Here is a 21,763-nt window from a genome sequence, read left to right as displayed (position 1 = left end):
TGATATTTTAAAATTAGTTTTTTTTAAAAGCTATCTCAATAGTATTTTAAAATTTCTAAACCCTAGGTTACGGTAAATATTGGTACAGTGTACCTTCATAGCAATTGGCCGTTTCAGAATCTAAAGCATCATGGGTAATTTCATTGTTTGTACCCCAAAATGAAAAATAACGTCACATCATTTGTTAAATTTCCATTGTTTATGAAATTTTTAACGAATCGGGACATTTTGGTGTACACTTTTGAAAATATTACCCAGGATGCCTTAAATTCTGAAACAGCAAGCTGATAAAAGATCACTCTATCTTATATATCTCTTAATTAGATTTTTATCCTGTTTTGAATTAAAAATTTACCTACAAAATCCAATGCTATTTTGAATGAAACCATGACAAAAGTGCATGTGATTAAACATGGCATGTATTTGAACTCTCTTCAATTACTGTGAAAGTACTTTTATTTGTGGGCAACCAATTTTCACGGTTTTCGTGGATGACTTTATCCACCAATTTAAGTATCCAACGAAATAAAGCAACCGTTGTCCAAATCAAGGCATGGAAAGATACCCATTTAGGTTTGATAACTGATACGTTTCTAGAGAAAATATTGAATATCGCCAAATCTGTGAATACTATAATAGTAGTCACAGGGCAAACGCATCATGAACTAAAACAATATCCACTTAATCTTTGTAAACCTTAACTGTACAACTTTTGATCTTATCATTAAAAATATTTGTGATTGATGATAGTCAGATTTGCAGTATTGATATGCTATTATAAAGTGTTAATTTTATGACCTCATAGATCTCTCATGTATGGGAAATAATAATGAAATTTTATTTTCATGCTGGGCTTGCTTTTTATAAGAATTATTTTACCATATGTTTATAGCATTTGTTTATGTAACTATTTTCTTTAGGTGGCATGTTTATGGCCTAATTAACACCTTTGATCATGTTGATGGTCTTTAATCTGTTGATCACTCTATCTCAGATTAATTAGTGTGATCACTATGATTTACACGGTAAATGATGACCTTGCAATTTCCTTCAATCCAGACAATTTGTAACCGTCGTTTTTAGGTCTTAAATCTTTTCATTTTTTTTGTAGAAAACTAAAAACCATGAATTTAAAAACCCACGAACATGTTAATGTTGCTCAAAACACGAAAATTGATAGCCAATTAAAGTACTTTCAGTATAGAAAATAACCTCTTACCCAAATACTTTACAGATTCAGGTGAACAATAAATTTTTCTGCTTTTTTTTTAAAAGCAAACACTAAAATTTCAAATTATTATGACAACTACCATTTAAAACACTTACCTGAGATTTAGTTTTACAGCAAATTTATTAAGAGTGGCTTCCAACAGGGTCATGTGTGACACAATACTTCCACATAAAAGGTGCATTCTGTAACATCTACTTCCAACTGAAAAAAAACATCATTGATTGGTGTTTAAAGCCACTATCAGTGTGTCGTTTGTTTTCTCTTATTCACATAACTATAAAACTTGTCACAGTACTTTTCTATCCCAAATTCATGTATTTAGTTTTGATGTTATATTTGTCATTCTCATCGGATTTTGTCTAATGCTAAGTCTGTTTCTGTGTGTTTTACATTTTAATGCTGTGTCGTTGTTCTCCTCTTATATTTAATGGGTATCCCTCAGTTTAAGTTTGTTACCCCGATTTTGTTTTTTGTCCATGACTTTAAAAGTTTTGAACAGCGGTATACTACTGTTGCCTTTATTATTCAGCACTATTGGCCAACAAAACAACTGATCTACCTATACAAATATACTGAATAGTTAAGGTGAGAAAATTCCTTCAAGACAGTAATGTATTTACATGCTAGTAATTTTGGGGCCCATTATAGCTTGTTGTTAGGTGTGAGCCAAGGCTCCGTGTTGAAGGCCGTATTTTAACCTATAATGGTTTACTTTTTAAATTGTTACTTGGATGGAGAGTTGTCTCATTGGCACTCACACCACATCTATCTATATCTAATTACATGCTATAAAATTTCAATTTCATATGGTTTAAAAAATAAGTAATTCTGCAATGATTAAGACATAACAAAGAAAACAAACACCACATACAGAAGAAACTAAAACACTGTAAAAATGTACTTTGAATTCACTTCATACTTCATATATCATATTTATCCATTGTACCATCTTTTATCCTCTACATAAACTTTTTTATTTTTTTTAAATTTACTTGTTTCTCTTATCATATATTCTTTTAAAATTAAATTAGAAAAGTCATTTTTTTAAATTTTTATTTTTCAGATGAAAAATGTAAAGAATGCAGTGATCCATCTAGTACATCTCCCTACGGTACTGGATCTGCAGGTACTCACAGCTTCATGGCGACAATGATTCTAACACTCTTGTTACATTTATGCTTGACATAAGGGGCTTAACATCAACAGAATGATTGTTCAGAAGATGGACTCTTATGTCACTGTCAGGTTATTAGAACTTAGTGAAAATGAAGACAATATTTATGCAGAAAAATGTGAATTACAGAATAAAGGTATTGTTATCAAAGGAAAATAGGGGAGATAATAAATTGTACTGTAAATAAATTGATACATGTTGTAAAACCTTTCTTTGTAGGGTGAACATGATTCGATTTTCCAATAATTAGGGAAACAACTTATAGTTTTAAGTGCATATCATACATACAAGGTAAAAAAAATCTGTTTAAACTTTTAAATACATGCAACATACAAATTTGTATTGACAAGTTTGTGTTTGTTGCATTACTTGTGACTGAAGTTGTGAGTCAACATATTTTCTCAAGTTTTGATTTTTTTTTTTACATTTTCTGTCTTTTGACTTCATTTACATCTAGATTTCATCACCCAATCATATTCTCTGTTATATAATTATTCAACAAAAACTCTGTTTTTTCTCTAATGCTTTATTGTTTTGTAAAGGTCAGAATGACAGCAAGAATTTAAAAAAACAAAAAAGTCCAGGATTAAACAATATTTCCACAAAATCACTAAAAAATTATCATGTTTTTTTTTATAACTTCAAAAATGTTTACCATTCAACTACCTTTTGTGAAGAGAGAGTGTGGCATTCTTCCACAACAGCATAATTTACTCCTCTTTTCACTCACCCCCTCTGAAATACATCATATTTCTCATTATTTATATGATTTTAGTCTGAAACTTGTTTCTCCTTCACTCAACTCACCTCTACAAGTTTTGCTGTGTTTACAACTTTTACCATGTATACACTGTTCCTTTGACTGGCTATATAATTCTTTCCATAATTTCTCTGCAAATAACAACAAACATGATTCAAATATACTGTTTTTGACACACTTAAAATATTCACTTTTCTACACACTTAAAATATACTCTTTTTGACACACTTAAAATATACTTTTTTTTAATTGGTTTACATGTAGTTATAGAATGGTTTCATTAATCATTCTCGGAACAAAACACTTGCATACATGTTAATTTGTGGGGAATCCCTCGATGGGCAAATATTCAACATTCATCTTGTTTTGAAATTTAAGGGGTAGATGTTCAAGAAGTGATGGTGTGTAATGTTGGAATAGAAACAAGATCATTTTAATTTAATTTTGACAACCTTAAACAATCACAATATCAAAGCAATAGCCCCTGCATATTTTGTATTATAGTTTCAAGATGTTAAATTTCAATTATACATTGTAATAAGACAGTAATAAGACAGACCAACCAATGGTTGTGAAACTAAATCATACTATCACTGTGTTTTTTCATAATTATGCTGACAACAAAGAATTATTTGAATCAGGAATAATTTTGAATTCTGGAAAAATTGATATGAAAGTACGATAAAAACTAACTAAACTAAATCCTGATTAGTTCTACTTTCACAGATACTTCTGAACTAACTAACCCTCCTTAGCCATGCATGATATTACCCTCCTTTATTGGGTTAGTTTTCATAATAAATTTCCCAGAAAATCCAAAATTATCCCATGTTCAAATAATTCCTTGTTTGACATATGTACCTATTCCATTTGTACCATACTTATGTGATAGCAAAAGGCAACCAGGTTTTTTTTGAAAATACTTCAGTGCATAAAAAGTATTTATTGTAAATTTTATTTACAATTATATTGTATAATCATTATAATAATTTTGTATTTCATTGAGATTCAATTCTCTCACATTCTGATACCAGTTACACCCATTCCATATGCATTGGTAAGGTAGATTGTACAAAGATAAAATATGGGTACACAGCTGATTCTCTGTAAATATCTATGTAGTATCTTGGGGGTCTCATTAGGGGAGGGGTTCTGATCCTGGATCCTGGATTCCGCTTACTGTTTTCTGAGATTCCCCTATCCTGTTTATACAATGTACGTAAGCAAATCTCATTTTTTTGTAATTTCCCGTGTCCCGCAAGACTTCATTTCCCGTTTTCACTGCACAACAATTTGACCTTCACTTGTCATGCTTACAAAAAATCTGCAATCCAGTGTCATGCTAAATTAAAGACCCCAATGAGACCCACTATCTGGTTACCTTCTTTTTGCTTTTTATAATTACACTTGGCTATAAAGCTTTGAATACCTTTAAAAGGCAATAAATTATATAAACATAATGTCTGAAATTTAGACCAACACTGTTACATCTGCAAATTTGCTACTTTCTGTTTTTCTCACAGCAATTTCCAAACTAATGCTTCTTTGGCATAAGTCGCATTCTGGCAAAGATCCTGATTACAGAATCTAGAGCCCTAGACATAGAAAGCCAAGATGATACATTGTAGGTGTCCCAAAAATATAAACATCATATTTTTAAATTTAGTTTTTATAATTTGAATTCAGCATTTTCTGAAATTGCAATAATTAAAACTCCCATTTGAGTACAACAATTGAAATATTAAATGCATGCAATGACTTCAGAATTAACACTTCTAGCTTGCATCTGGAAAACATTTCTCACAAGCTTTTAACACTTAATGCATTCAAGTGTTTAGTGAAGTTGCACACATTACCAGTATGTTGTATATATTTTACAAAGGTTTTAAATAACAACCAGATTCTTCAAATGACCTTCAAAGTGATCAAATGACAATCTTACCCCATTATACTAGTCATTTTTCATTGCTTGTTATAAATAATCATTGACAGATCACATAAAAATTCTATTATCACAAAGTGCTTTTGTTTTACCCTAGCTTAAAGTTTACTTTGATCAATAGTTCTTTTGTTATCTAATACACTAATTGGGAGGCAAAATGAGGAATATGGTTGACTAAGAGTAAATATTTACATTTTTTCAATATTTGTCCGTCTGCAGTTGCTTAATTGAATATGAAAAATATTTAAGAATCAACTGAAAATTTTATCAAATGGTTACGTAATTGTAGTTGCTTTTGCATCACCCTTTTTGGAGCCTTGCAGTTCTTTTGATTTATTCAATTAATTAGAACATTGAGACAGACTGACCATTTTAATCCTTTTAGAAATACAGATACCAAATTTTTATTCCGTAAAATGTAAAGAAAATGCTTGTATCTGATTTGATCCTCACAGAGAAAGAACCAATATCACAGCAGTATTCTTAATTTCTCTCTTAGGAGTAATAGTTATATCTTACTTTCATCTTACTGCAATAGATCAAAGCAAAATCTCGCTTTTGATGCACATTTCCTGAGTTAATGTCCTAAAGACAATGAAGGCAAAAGTTAAAATTATCAATATCTTACATGTCCTCCATTTTGTACTGAGCAAAACATTCTAAAATTTTAGATAGTGTGAGCATTTTTTTAAATATCACATAGAAACAGTTTCATAATACCTCAAATCAATAAGACAATGGATGAGTTTCAGTAAAAAAAGATTTTAGAGAAAATGCATTCACAAGATAGCATTGTGCTACTGGAGACCAATATTTTGTCAAAGATGTCAAAAAGTGGAGGTTCAAATGTTATGATAGCCAAAAATTTTGCAAAGGACACAATTTATATATTTTGCAATAAAAATAATTATGAGGACCAACAGATTTTCTTCAAGGACCACTAGTGGGAAGAAAGATGTTAAGAGCTTTGTTTTGTTGTGTTTAGGACAGGTAGAGGGGTTGAACAGACTGATGAATACTATCACTCTATCCCCCAAAAGCCAGTGCAATTCATTTTGACTTTTTATTTTATAAATACAATTTTCAGTTAGTATTTTCACATCAGTCTAATCATCTAATGCTTGAAAAAATATATGTATATTCATACATAACATCGTTGCATCATCTTTGTTGGGTTTTTTTGCTTCTCTTTTTAAATTCATTTTCCATTGAATTCAATTTTGCATGAACTTTCTAAATATTTCAAAATTGTATTATATTCTGTGTCTGATTTACGTGAAATGAAATACTGTAACAATTTATTCTTTTTAAACATTCCAGAAACCTGTTAATTCCAATAAATATAACATTTGTCAAAATATAAATCTTTTTCACATAGCATAACGGACTATGTATTTTTCTGAAAGGAGGATCAATAATGATCTTAAAAAAAACAGGTATGAATTGTCCCAAAAACTACTAGTTGTTACTTCAAGAAAATCAGAGTTAACCTGAACTCAGTGAACTGACATAGTGTGTTATCAATTCTACCTATAGTTTAATAACTTTAAACTTGATAAACTCATCATAGATACCAGGACTAAATTTTCTATATACACCAGACGCACATTTCGTCTACAAAAGACTCATCAGTGACGCTCAAATCCAAAAAAGTTAAAAAGGCCAAATAAAGTATGAAGTTGCTAGAAGCATGTGTTGCTCACCTTAGTACATTCTCCAACATTGAAGACAAGAATAGAATATAAGGGCAATAACTCTATTTTTTCTATTTAACGTGTCTTTCTATCTTTTAGTTTCAAACACAAAAAAATGTCATTAAAGGCCAATAACTCCAATTAGAACATTGGCAATTTCCATGTAATGTGACTTTGGGTAGATCTTAACTTTCTAGACTTTTCAGCCCATCTCAGATTTTCTCTAATCAAAGCAGTTTAAAAGATATAAGACAAAACTTTTTTTACCACAATGATCTTTTTTTAGCCATATTGGCCATTTTAGTTGGCTGACATGATCACTTCAGATTTTTTAATCTAAAAACACTATTGATGGTTGTGGCTAAGGCTGGTTAAATGTGACCTAGTCCCTTAAGAGCAGAAGAGGCAAAGTGATTAGAAAAGGTCACTTGGTTCTTTGAGCCAGGGAAGCTAAAAAGGATAAACAAAAATTGTTATTGATGTGTACCAGGACTTCTTTAATATCAATTTAACTCTTTTTACCCTTTTAAATAAAAATTTGAAAACAGCAGGTGTATTTTAAAAGTAGACATCAGATTGATGTTGTTATTTTTTTTGTATATACACAATTGTATGTTTGTATTGTAACAAAACATTTGTGACTCGACATTCCCGTAAATATTGGGGAAATAACCTGTACAATACTGACATTTTTTTTTTAAATCTAATGATTTTTGTTGTATGTAAAGTAGTGTAGAGACACATTTTAGACAAATATGTATATATTGTTTGGTACATTTTACACATTTGTAATTTTATAAGAATATTTATAGTTTACATTTTTGTTCATATACTGTAAAATATTTTTGCTGTGTATATGATATGTGTGTATTTAGTTGTGTATATGATATGTGTGTATTTAGTAAGTCCTTGGTAGAGGGATCATTTTTGCTTACCATGTTGATAAATACATAATTTACACTTAACAATTTTATGTGCTATGCATATGAATGGTTTCATACTGAAATCAATGCATATATTTAGATGACTATCTGATATACATAGAAACATAGTATTCTATTCTTTTATCACCCAACACCTCTTTTATGGATGGTTTCAACTTGATGACACTATAAAGCAATGTCAGTCTCAACAACAAAGTTTTGAAAACAATCAACTGCATATAATGTTTTAAGATATGCTAGTCAGTTCCTTTAGGTATAAAACTGTTTTAAGATCTGTTAGTCAGCTCATTTTGGAATAAAACTGTTTTAAGATCTGTTAGTCAGTTCATTTTGGAATAAAACTGTTTTAAGATCTGTTAGTCAGTTCATTTTGAAATAAAACTGTTTTAAGATCTGTTAGTCAGCTCATTTTGGAATAAAACTGTTTTAAGATCTGTTAGTCAGCTCATTTTTCATAGAGCTGTTAAGTATAGGTGTCATAAAAATGTTTAAGAAAAGCATATATATTTTTTCCAATCAAACATTATGTCTGAAGTGTTTAACAAACTTTGCTTAATTCTTTTTTCAAATATTACCTAGTCAATGAACTTTTCCCTTCATCAATTGATAAATGTATTCAGAAAACTTTTTACAGAAATGTTTAATAAATTAAGTGGATGCATATCAAAATTGCATGGGATTATATAAAGAATACATATCTGACTGAACACATGAACAATATGTTTACTGTGGATTCATTATTATTCGTGGGATACCAATTTTTCGTGGATTTCATTGGTACAGGCAAACCACGAAATTTGATGTTCAATGAATGACAAATTTTACAAAGACTTGTATGCAGACTTCAGTAAAACCAAGAAATTAAATATCCACGAATATGTAAGTTTCCCTGAATCCACAAAAAATTGGTACCCTTGAAAATAAATGAATCCACAGTATATCTCTTAAAATTGCAGTCTAGAATAAAACTTTTCAACTTAATGTATAAACCAAGAAATTATTAAATTATCATTTCTTCTGATCGAATCTTGTGCTTATATGTAAAAAAAAATTAAATCTGGAAAGGATTACTGTGGATACATTTATTTTTGTAAATACCAGTTTTTCGTAGATATTGAATTTCGTGTTGTTGCTAAAATCTGTAAACAAGCCTATGATAAATATGTACTAGGTTGATCATCGAATTTCACGATTAACCTATACTTAGGAATATTAATGAATCCACAGTAGTAGTAATTTAAGTGCATAGATTAATTCATCACATCTTTTTCACATACTCAATTAAAATCCGCTTAAATTTTTGGCATATTATTTGGAGATGGCATGCATTTGATCACCTGCACTAAATCTGAATATAATTATGTTATTGTTACAGAAATAGTAGTCTTGTGAGTGATGAATGTTGTATAAACTGTTTAGACTAGTTATGTTAACATTAAATAACTTATAAAACATATGTTGTTGTTGTTATATAACCTCCACTGACATGTTTTCATTTCATACAGGTTTTTGGGATTGCAGCGGAAGATAAACATGAGGTTCCAAAGGGAAGAAGCATATTATATTATTTCTAAAGCTTTTCAACTCCTCCAGTTCTTATATTTCCTTGATTATTAAATATTCAGCTTTCAGCATTCCTGATGAACGTCAAACCAGATAAGTGCTGTTTTCATTTTTTAAAGGCTTTAATTTCTTCCTGGAAAGTTCTTTTGAAATCCATTAATCTTTGAAGAAAGATTTGCATTGTGAAGGTTATGAAATCGAAGAAGATAATTAATCTTGTGACAGGATCATATCATTTGTTGAAGCAAAAAATCAGAGTCCAAAAAAACTGAAAATATTTAGGAACTGAAAAATGCATGTAATATTTGTCACTGAACATTAAGTATGGCTTAATCAGTCAATCAAAGCATTGATAATTTTTGTTTACAGTATAGGACTGATTTATCTTCTTATTCTTCTATCATGAATGGTGTTATACATAACAAGTTTTAGGATTTCTATAAATTTTATCGGTCAAGCATGGTTTATAGATCAAAGCATAATTTAAATAGTGAACTCATTTAAATATCTTAAACAATTGTATACAAATCTATTTGGGACATATAGTGTCAAAATATTACCTGTTTTTAACTGAATGTTTTACACTTTTGTCATTGTTTTTTTTGTACCAAGATTGTAATCAGTAATTTGTCCTCCTATTAAATTTTTTATCAAATATCATTCTCCTTATAAATATTCTTTATTAAGAGCTCTTCTAGCCCCTCTGTAAAAATCATGTGAGGTAAAATTTGAGACCACTTTTCTGATATAAACAAATCAATTAAGTTTTCTAAAAACATTAAAAACATATGGCGGGAGAATTTCTTACAAACACAAACACTGGATCAATTGTCTAATTAATATAAGAAGTAGGACTGTGATAAGTTATTTAAAACAGATTTTACAAAAATGGCATAAAATTCTTGCATTAAAGCCAAGTTATAAACATAAATATGACATGCACATGTGTCAATTCAGGTAGCTACCCAATTAAAAGACAATTGATTATTACATTTATCCGATCTGTATTATATTTAATATAATATTTTCTATGAAGGTATAGACTTTATCCCTATAAGTCTGTTACTATAAAGTTTTAATGTCACAAAAGAAAATGTCTGAAAAGATGATGTCAAGTGTTGCAGTTTTCAAAATGTATAAGTTGTAGAAATGTTATGTGAACATATTTAAAAACCATTGCAGACCTATAATATAAGCTAGGACCTCCTCATGTGTCAAATCAAGTGCTCCAAAGGGCGCAACTTTATACGACAGCAGAAGTCAAACCCTGAACAGTTGGGGCAAGTATGGAGACAATATTCAAGCTTCATACAGCTCTGAATTTGGATTGTGATCAAAATTTTGACATAATATGAGTTCCTGACACAATACAAATGTTAAGATATCACAAATTTATTGCGCAATATGATGCAATTAAATATTTCTTCTTCAAATTTAAAAAAAATTGAAATTTGAGAAATTTGGGGGGAAAAAAGGAAAACTAAAACCACTTCCTTTTTTTGCATTTAGTGACATTTCTTTATACATAATTGTAAAAGTAGTATTAGGGAGGTAAATCTGAACATACCCAACATTGTATGTTAAATATTTTCGAATTACCTCCCTTACACTGCTTTTAAATTTGTCTTAATTGTCCATTGACCGGAAAAATCTAGTTTTTTCCCCTTTTTTTTTACCTAAAATTCCAAATCATTTTGGGTCTTACCCCTCTTAAGTCAATACTAACCATCTCTTCATGGTATGGAAACTTGCGGTATAATTTCAGAGAGATTCATACACTAGTTATTGTTTAACAAGAGTGCACACACTGAAATGTCTCGCCTTCTTTACTAATCATTGATATTATGTTGATAGTCCTAATAATAAAGCTTTATTACAACTGTCACATAAACTTAACATAAACCAAGAAAACTAAACATAGACCTTTGAACCATGAAAATGAGGTCAAGGTCAGATGAGCCATGCAAGGTAGGCATGTACAGCTAACAATTCTTCAATACAACAAATAAAATTGACTTATTGCTTATAGTTTAAGAAAAACAGACCAAAACACAAAAGCTAAACACTGAGCATTGAACAGTAAACAAGAGGCTCTCAAGAGTCTAAATCGCTCACCTTAATTCTTTTGGTTAAATCTCTCATCAATGATTATTTTGGCTTTTCAATTTATTTAAATGTTCTTTGGATCGTCCTATTTTCTTCAAAAGCCAAAAAAAATAATCATTTTCTCCTATGTTCTATTTTAGCCATAGGAGCTATGTTTCTTGACATACAAGGAAATAAAATATAAAATTTATACTAGATACTCTGAAACTCATTTAGCCTTAGTTTGGCTGAAATTGAAACAGCAGTTTCAAAGGAGAAGATTTTTTAAAGTAAGTCAACATGATGAACAAATTGTGAAAAAAAGTCTTTAAAGGGCAATAACTCCTTAAGGGGTCAATTGACAATTTTGGTCAATTAACTTATTTGAAGATCTTACTTTGCTGAACATTATTGCTGTTTACAGTTTATCTCTATCTATAATAATATTCAAGATAACAAACAAAAACAGCAAAATTTCCGTAAAATTATCAATTCAGGGGCAGCAACCCAACAACAGGTTGTCTGATTCATCTGAAAATTTCAGGGCAGATAGATCTTGACCTGATTAACAATGATACCCATGTCAGATTTGCTCTAAATGCTTTGGTTTTTGAGTTATAAGCCAAAAACTGCATTTGACCCCTATGTTCTATTTTTAGCAATGTTTGTTGATAGATCATAACTTCGGATACAATTTATAAACTAGATACCCTAAGGAACATTCAGTTAAAGTTTGGAAGTATTTGGCCCAGTAGTTTCAGAGAAGAAGATTTTTGTAAAAGATTACTAAGATTTACGAAAAATGGTTAAAAATTGACTATAAAGGGCAATAACTCCTAAAGGGGTCAACTGACCATTTCGGTTATGTTGACTTATTTGTAAATCTTACTTTGCTGAACATTATTGCTGTTAACAGTTTATCTCTATCTATAATAATATTCAAGATAATAACCAGAAACAGCAAAATTTCCTTAAAATTACCAATTCAGGGGCAGCAACCCAACAACGGGTTGTCTGATTCATCTGAAAATTTCAGGGCAGATAGATCTTGACCTGATAATCAATATTACCCCATGTCAGATTTGCTCTAAATGCTTTGGTTTTTGAGTTATAAGCCAAAAACTGCATTTGACCCTTATGTTCTATTTTTAGCAATGGCGACCATGTTTGTTGATAGATCAAAACTTCGGATACAATTTATAAACTAGATACCCTAAGGAACATTCAGTTAAGGTTTGGAAGTATTTGGCCAAGTAGTTTCAGAGGAGAAGATTCTTGAAATAGTTTACGACGACAGACGACAACGGACGACGACAGACGACGTCAGACGATGACAGACGACGTCAGACGACGGACACCAAGTGATGGCATAAGCTCACTTGGCCCTTTGGGCCAGGTGAGCTAAAAATGAGGTCAAGGTCAAATAAAACCTGCGCAACTGACATGCAGATAATGAAATATTTCTACACACCAAATATAGTTGACCTATTGCATTTAGTATTAGAAAAAAGGTCAAAACTCAAAAACTTAACTTTGACCACTGAACCATGAAAATGAAGTCAAGGTCATATGACACCTGCCAGGTAGACCTGTACACCTTACAACCATTCCATACACAAAATATAGAAGACCTACTGCATACAGTATAAGAAAAACAGACCAAAACACAAAACTTAACTATAACCACTGAACCATGAAAATGAGGTCAAGGTCAGATGACAACTGCCAGTTGGACATGTACACCTTACAGTGCTTCCATACACTGAATATACTAGACCTATTGCTTATAGTATCTCAGATATGGACTTGACCACCAAAACTTAACCTTGTTCACTGATCCATGAAATGAGGTCGAGGTCAAGTGAAAACTGTCTGACGGGCAACAGGACCTTGCAAGCTACGCACATACCAAATATAGTTATCCTATTACTTATAATAAGAGAGAATTTAACATTACAAAAAATCTTAACTTTTTTTCAAGTAGTCGCTGAACCATGAAAATGAGGTCAAGGACATTGGACATGTGACTGACAGAAACTTCCATACATGAGGCATCCATATACAAAGTATGAAGCATCCAGGTCTCCCAACTTCTAAAATATAAAGTTTTTAAGAAGTGAGCTAACACCGCCGCCGCCGGTTCACTATCCCTATGTCGAGCTTTCTGCGACAAAACTTGCAGGCTCGACAAAAACTACAAAAACTTTAACCTGACAACTTTAATGCTTCAAGACAGACTAACAAACAAACAGACGAACAGATGCACAGACCAGAAAACATAATGCCTATAAATGGGGCATAAAAATAACATAAGAAACTAAAGACTGAACAACTATAAACCAAATAAGACCAACACTGTGTCTGAACTTGCATTGCTTCATGCAATTGATTGAGGTAAGACGAGCGTTGAAAAATTAAAAACCCTAAGCAAAAGAAAAAAAAGTTTCCTCAGAAATTTCCTTGGACAGAAGACATAATTGACTGAGTTGAGCAGGTACTAGACATGCTTTTGTTGTTGGCGACATAGGGAACAAAATATTGGAAGTGATCTCAGGTGATCCAGAAAGGTAAGTAGATCCTGCTCCTCAGCTCCTTATGCTGCATTGTATTAGTTATTAATCACCTACAACATCTAACTTAATTAGAAATACTTCTATTGCAAGCAATGGTTATCCAATTTTTTTTGGTTTATAAACAAACATACCAGATGTGAAAGAATTGAGGTCTATACATATAAAGTACCAGCCAATGTGAAAAAAAGATTGATTTTCATGAAGAAAAAAGGCATGGTGTAAAGGATACAAGTGAAAAGTAGAAGATCAGGGTAAAGTCTATTGTCAAGAAAGTGACAAATGCAGAGACCGGTAAATAGTTCATTACTTCCAGATGACAACCCTCAGGTGTGCAACACCAGTGTGTATAGACATGTCAACCATTAACCTGACCCCAGACTAAGAACTTTTGTTCTATGGATGACTGGCACAAATGAGAAGCCTGGAGGATCTGATGAGTCTATTAGATAGATCAGGAATAAACCAGACTGTTGCAAGTCTACCCAGCACAGCTATAGAAGCCTGGAGGATCTGATGAGTCAATTAGATAGATCAGGAATAAACCAGACTGTTGCAAGTCTACCCAGCACATCTATAGAAGCCTGGAGGATCTGATGAGTCAATTAGATAGATCAGAATTAAACCAGACTGTTGCAAGTCTACCCAGCACATCTATAGAAGCCTGGAGGATCTGATGAGTCTATTAGATAGATCAGAATTAAACCAGACTGTTGCAAGTCTACCTAGCACAGCTATAGAAGCCTGGAGGATCTGATGAGTCTATTAGATAGATCAGAATTAAACCAGACTGTTGCAAGTCTACCCAGCACAGCTATAGAAGCCTAAGGGATCTGATGAGTCTATTAGATAGATCAGAATTAAACCAGACTGTTGCAAGTCTACCCAGCACAGCTATAGAAGCCTGGAGGATCTGATGAGTCTATTAGATAGATCAGAATTAAACCAGACTGTTTCAAGTCTACCCAGCACAGCTTTAATTAACTCCCAACTTGAAATAGCACTTAGGATTTATATCTTACCATTTTTAAACATAGCAACATGTCTAATTACATGGCAGAGCAAGTTTGATTAAAAAATCAAAACTGTTTTCTCACTTTGAAGTTCATTAGGGTTCTTCACCTATGAATCCTCATGCATCCTTGGCTATCAAAATATTTGGCTTTAATTCCAAACATGCTTGTCTAATGCATCAAATTCAGATGTTTATTTACTTTAATGTTAACCAATATATTAACAATGTTGAATGAACCATTACATTAAGATTTCCCTACTTTTCTGACTTTATTAGGTCAGGAGCCTGTAGTTCAGTGGTTGTTGGTTCATTCTCTATTCTCTATCTATCGATATTCTGAATTTCAAAATATTTAACTATTCCTAGCATTTTACCATTATATATTAGTGGTAGCAATGACAGCCATGTTGGTTATTAGTTTGTAAAACACACTTTAAACAGAATTATCTTAAGAGTTACTAAATCAAGGTTTGCTAAAATTTTTCTGTAATTTCTTAGGAGAATGCTTTATTAATGTTTATGACACAAAATGACAATGATGGGCAGATAAAGGGTCAAAAAGAGAAGACTAATGATAAAAATATGGCTCCAATATCCCTCCTTAGATTTGCATGAAAATCCTTTTAGGAAACTCATAAAATAATAATAACTAGAGCCAAATTCCATCTTCAGTTTTGTAGAATTAAGCTAATTAACATTAATTTATTAGAATTAAAGACGAAACTTAAAGAAAATATAACTATTTGTCTTTCTTCTCATTAAAAGATAGAAATCAAAGTGCTTTCTTAACTTTTCAGTGGGAAGTAAAATTAAATATTGCAATTACAATTATATATGGAAAAAGGAAGATAACTCCAAGCTTACAGATTACTTTAACAAGGACATCATTGATATTTTTCAAACAGATATTAGATTGCTGCACCTTGGAAGATGTAGAAATCAAGCCAGTACCATAAGGTTTTGATAACTTTTTATTGCATTCTTTACACAAGAATGTCTATGGTTTTTCCTTCAAATTTTTATTTATGACATTAGAACATTGAATGGTTATAATTACACCAATATTTAACTCCCCTGAAACTGTATTGTCTCCCTTTATAAACATTACAGTAAACAAATCAATAATTTATCTTCATCTAACAAACGTTGTCTCCCATTTATGTATAAGTAACTCATAACAAAATTTGTTAAAAGGTAAGCATAAAATACTTTTATTTTCTAAGGTCAAAAGAATGTATAAAGTAAAAAAAGCAATATGTTCAAAAACTGATATTCAAACTAAAAGAAAATAACTAGTTATGCCCCCGTTTGTAAATATATTGTTAAAACAACAAATTTTACATTCATTAAGACATATTACTCAAGAACAGTAAGTGACACAACCCAAATTTGACCTTCATACGTGTTTGATGGAAACAAGCAATGTGTTTAACAGACCTGCCAACTTTTGAAAATCTCTATAGGGGATTTAGCGCGCGACAAGATTTTTAAGGGTTACAATTTTAGCGACTTTTCTGTGAGCATTGTTTTTTACTCCTAAAATAGTCCAAGTTCTCTTCTTTTTTCTTTTGGTATACTAAAAATGAGCTTGTAGGCCTTGATTTCTTTTATTTGCATGATTCTTGTACTATTAAATTATAAAATTGGCAAAATAACTGAGGAATAGAGAAAATGGCATTAAAAATAAAGGATTCAAAGTAGAGACCCCCCTTTCCCCCCTCCAAAGACCTTCTCATCAATGAACCTTGACTCAAAACACCTAAAACTACATGTCCAAAAGTAAGAAGACTTACTTATGGTCTTATCAGTATCAATGAGAAAATGGATAAAATTTGAGTTATCTTTCTTTGTATTCAGAGGTGCTCTTACCGGCGGAGGCTTCTACAGTGACACAGTAGAAGTGTATACAAAAATGGCGTCGATTTTAAATCAACAGACACACGATGTCTGGTTTCAAAAATTAAACAAATTTCAAGATAAACGATGTTTTCTTGAGAGAACTTTACAGTTCTCATCTTTCAATTAATTATGATTTTGTTGTGGAACTACGGCAAATGTTGCAAATTGTGCTTGTATGATAAATTGATTAAAATTGAAAGGCTGTTTGACCGTGTATTCAAATTAATTTTGAGGACTGTTACGACCCATTAGGTAATCTGATTACATTCAACCACTAATTATGACACCTGTTGTGACTGTTGATTAGCGTAGGGTCAATAACTTGTCATAATATGTCCCCAGGTAAAATGATTGATTTTTTTAAATTGATCAGAAAACTTCAAAATCGGTAAACAACAATTTTTTCGGGTTTATTTGTTGAAAATCAGGGTTTTGGCTAATTTTACGATCCCGATATCGGGATTCGGGTTGAGGGGTAAAAATCGGGATGATACCGCGAAAATCGGGATAGGTTGGCAGGTCTGGTATAAGATTCATAACATTTGGTTGAGGCAAATCAAAATGAAAAGTGTGAAATGGCAATTTCAATTAAATGGACAATAGTAAACATTAATGCCCCCTTCATCATAGATAGGGGATAAAAAAAGATTTGGTAAAAAGATGGAAATACCTACATAGACTGCAATGCATAAATTTCAAAGTGATTACAACAATATTTACTGTACCTGCTTTGTCTTTTGCTAATGGGACATACTTGTGCATCAATTCTGCTTTTTCTTCCTCAAACATAGAAAGTCCTGTGTTTGGCCTAAGAAATAAAATAAAATTATAGAATTCTGTCATTATGCAAGCTTTTCTTGTTAACATTTACGAGATACACTTGCAATGAATTACTTACACACTACATAGTAATATATAGTAATAGCATACTTATTTTTTCTAATGGATAAACTACTGTCACAGAAATTTTAGTTATTCCAAAAAATCAATTAATACAATCATGTATGTCAGTCACAATTTACTAAATTTTTCTTCTAATTCAAATAAAAGACCAAATACTTTATCTATCTACTGTACAAGGGCAAAAACTAAAAAATGAACTTTTTTCTTTCAAAGAATATATATATTTCTATCAAAAGGGAAATGAGGGCTTCAGAGGAAATGTAATATGATTTCCATTATAATTTGGCAAGAATTGTTCACATGAGAGCACTAACAAGACTGGACAGACGGCAAAAATTCATATGGGATGACAAACAGCCAGATATTTTTTTAATCAGTTATTCTTTTCTAAGAAAAATATCTCTTTAAATTTTAAAAAGCATCACTGATAGTACATAAGGACAGGAATCTACATACAGAACAATACATGTACAATAGACCAACTCCTGACAAATAACAACAGCAATCAACACTAACCGTGATATTCTAAATAGATGAGATGATGTTTCTTTCTGTGTGGCTAAAATACAAAGTTTCCTTCCCCACATGTCTCTCTTGGATATATAGAAACCATCTTGTGGACCTGTGTGACTTTCTAATCTTGTCACTGCCATATCCCAACTCATTCCACGATCTATGTTCAATTCTATCAATCTTAAAACAAAAGATTAAAAATTTTGCACATATTTATTACAAGCTTATGTTGAAAAGCTTTTCAAATTAACCTATTGTGATGTATACAAATAGATATAGGAAGATGTGGTGTGAGTGCCAATGAGACAACTCTCCATCCAAATAACAATTTAAAAATTAAACCATTATAGGTTAAAGTACGGCCTTCAACCATATTAACAAACATTATACATTCAGAATTTCAAAAATTAATTTAGCTACAATTTAGTTGTGTGTTTTTTTTTTATAAAAAATATGTTCTTATATGACCTTAGAAAGATTACATTTCACTATTTCTTCTATTTTTTTTCAAGAAAGAATTATGAAATTAATTTAAAATTTTCAAGAAGGTTTTTTCAATGGACTAATTTTTCATAAACCTAACTTCATAAATCTCATTCCAAATAACAAGTCTTGATAAGATCATTACTTCTTTCTTGTATACTAAACATAATACTTTAACCTGCATCTATAAACAATTCTATAAATAAACACTTCTACATTGACCTCGCAAGACCCTAGCCAAGGTCCTTACAACCAACCTCATCATCATAGATACACACTGACCTTGTTTTAGTATGACTTTTGTTGAGTTCACTGAATATTTCCTTTGGTTCTCCAATCATCTCAACAGACGAAGCTGTGATGTCTAACATTCCTTCATTGTACCTACACAAAATATAATTTACACTTTTCTTCAAATTCACAAATGTATCGATTAAAATATGTTGACCCAATTGTCCAGGACTCTGAGATATATATGTATTAATGTTTTAATAAAATATGAGCAATTCTGTTGTTTATCAGATAAATATACTTGTACAAAAAATCATTTCAAGCAAATTTGTGCATTTTAATGGAAATGTCTGTTTTTGTGACCTACATTTTGTACCGTACATTCATAATTTTTGTTGAATTCCAATTTTGGTGGGTTTCATTGGTACAGGTGAACCACAACTGCAAATGTTCAAGGAATTACAAATTTTGTATGGGCTTTGTATGTAGAGATAAGCAAAACAATGAAATCAAATATCCATGAAAAATTCAAGTTTTCCTCAATCCCTGAAAATGGATACCCACCAAAAATAAATGAATCAACAGGTTATTTTTTGCACATGGAATAAAGTGTGATGCACAAACCTTTCTGCAGAAGTATGTCTAATCAAATTCCTATTCCATAAAATGGACATATGGTGACCTAGAGCTATTCATATCCTATTCCTTTAGACTTTGATAGAATGTTGTTGCATTGGGAATCATACTGTGTCTTCTTAAGTTTTTTTTTTATACATTATCAATCAATTAAACTTTTCATACTAAAACTCATTTTACAGGAAATTAAAACACTTAACCCCAATGTGATTGTTCTATGCAAACTGAAGATTTTCCACGTCTTTCTGTTCAATTGGTCAAGCAATACCAAGTCATTTACTGGACTAAACAATGTATTACTTGAAATTACCCACTGTTTTATGAAGAAAAAAATTAAAACCAATTCCGTGGTACCAAAACCTTGACTAAAACTAACTCGCCTTGTTTAATTTTCATAAAATTTTGACAAAATATTTACTTTGACTCTATGACAAAACTATAAAAATTTGAACGTCACACTTTATTGGAAATTTTCATTAGATATATAGCAGCTTGACAAACAATACATTTCATCATTAAGAGGCTTAATATTTCCTTAACATGTATAGTTTTAACATATTTATTTATAGTGGATTAAGAAACAAGTTTTGAAACTTATATTAATCCCTTTCCACTTTACGGGTGCGAGTGCCTTAACATTTGAAAGTGATTAAAATATTCAGCTGTTTTTTACACAGTTATCTCTTTGAAGTGTAATGTGCCACCTTAAATTAAATCCATGATTTACTAAAATTTAAGTAAACAGTATCTTACCTCCCCTCTTTTTTTGCATTCTGTATTGTAAGTTTTAAAACCTCAGTGAAATAATTGAACATCTGAAAAATAAATTAAAGCATATACAAAACACAGGCTACTAAATAAGTATCTAATAGTACAAGCTTTACAATTAAAAATGGTCATAATTGTATCTTATCTTATAATCAAAACATTACAAAGACAATTCTTGCAAGAAATGGAGCCTACAGGAAGCCAAAACTATGAAGGATGCAGTTTTTCATTAGCTTTTACTTGAAGGGATAGTAGCTACGATTTTCTCAAAATTATGAACAAGTTTTAAAGCTGCTAAAATCAAAGATATGTACTAACAAGAATGTGTCCATAGTACACAAATGCCCCACTCACACTATCATTTTCCATGTTCAATGAACTGTGAAATTGGAAAAAAAAATATAATTTGGCATTAAAATTAGAAAGATAATATCATAGGGAACATGTGTACTAAGTTTCAAGTTGATTGGACTTCAACTTCATCAAAAACTACCTTGACCAAAAACTTTAACCTGAAACATGCACTTTCATTTTCTATGTTCAGTGGACCATGAAATTGGGGTCAAAGGTTTAATTTGGCTTTAAAATTAGAAAGATCATATCATAAGGATCATGTGTACTAAGTTTCAAGTTGATTGGACTTCAACTTCATCAAAAACTACCATGACCAAAAACTTAAACCTGGAGCGGGACAGACGGACGAACGAACAGATGGACGAACAAACGGACGGACGAATGGAGGCATAGATCAGAAACATAATGCCCCTCTACTATCGTAGGTGGGGCATAAAAATAAACAATAAGATCGCTAGAATGTTTTCATAAACTACAAAAGTGTTAATAATTGATAATTCATATTGTGTTGCATGCCTATTAAACTCATTAATTAAGCATCAGGTTTAATTCCAGAACTTTGCCAACACAGCGAGGGAGCTAACCAAGATATAAATAGATATGTGCTTTTTGTTTTCTTACATATTTGATAATTACTTCATATTTAACGTACATATTTGACGCCATTTATCAAATTATGCAAATAAAAAGTATAACAAAAACCGGCATATTATTCCAACCCAAGATTCTCAAACAATGGCGATATTATACACTTGTTATCAAACTAGTATGACCAAACCATACCGATAATGTATACACATGTTTGTGTGTTGAATCAGGGCCTCCAAAAAGGATACACTTGAAGAATAATACTAAATTGTAGGAAGTTGATTTCTAATTACTTCTAAGGTGGGAGATCACTGCCAGTAAATTTATAAACATATTTTAACAATAATGAACATGTTGCGATTTATTTTCATGTGATCTGGAATATTTAAAAAATGTTAACATTACACAAA

At 31.1% G+C, this 21,763-nt stretch overlaps 1 protein-coding gene across 5 annotated transcripts in view; it reads right to left on the bottom strand.

The window, feature by feature from the left end:
* Positions 1-21,763, bottom strand: part of LOC134707855 (uncharacterized) — a 321,374-nt gene that overhangs the window by 265,168 nt on the left and 34,443 nt on the right. For all 5 annotated transcript variants that reach the window (XR_010105775.1, XM_063567957.1, XM_063567956.1 and 2 more), the window contains exons 25-30: positions 20,397-20,458; positions 19,059-19,160; positions 18,297-18,473; positions 17,603-17,685; positions 3,213-3,296; positions 1,327-1,432 (exon numbers count right to left, since the gene is read on the bottom strand). Coding sequence is in view for 4 of the 5 variants with exons in the window: in XM_063567957.1 (XP_063424027.1) it covers positions 1,327-1,432; positions 3,213-3,296; positions 17,603-17,685; positions 18,297-18,473; positions 19,059-19,160; positions 20,397-20,458 (614 nt within the window). In the remaining variant the exon portion in view is untranslated. The remainder of the gene's footprint in view (positions 1-1,326; positions 1,433-3,212; positions 3,297-17,602; positions 17,686-18,296; positions 18,474-19,058; positions 19,161-20,396; positions 20,459-21,763) is intronic.

The sequence above is a fragment of the Mytilus trossulus genome, chromosome 2 (genome assembly GCF_036588685.1).
Source record: "Mytilus trossulus isolate FHL-02 chromosome 2, PNRI_Mtr1.1.1.hap1, whole genome shotgun sequence".
NCBI lineage: Eukaryota > Metazoa > Mollusca > Bivalvia > Mytilida > Mytilidae > Mytilus > Mytilus trossulus.
Note: the sequence above shows the minus strand (reverse complement) of the source record. Positions and strands in the feature narration are given on the sequence as shown.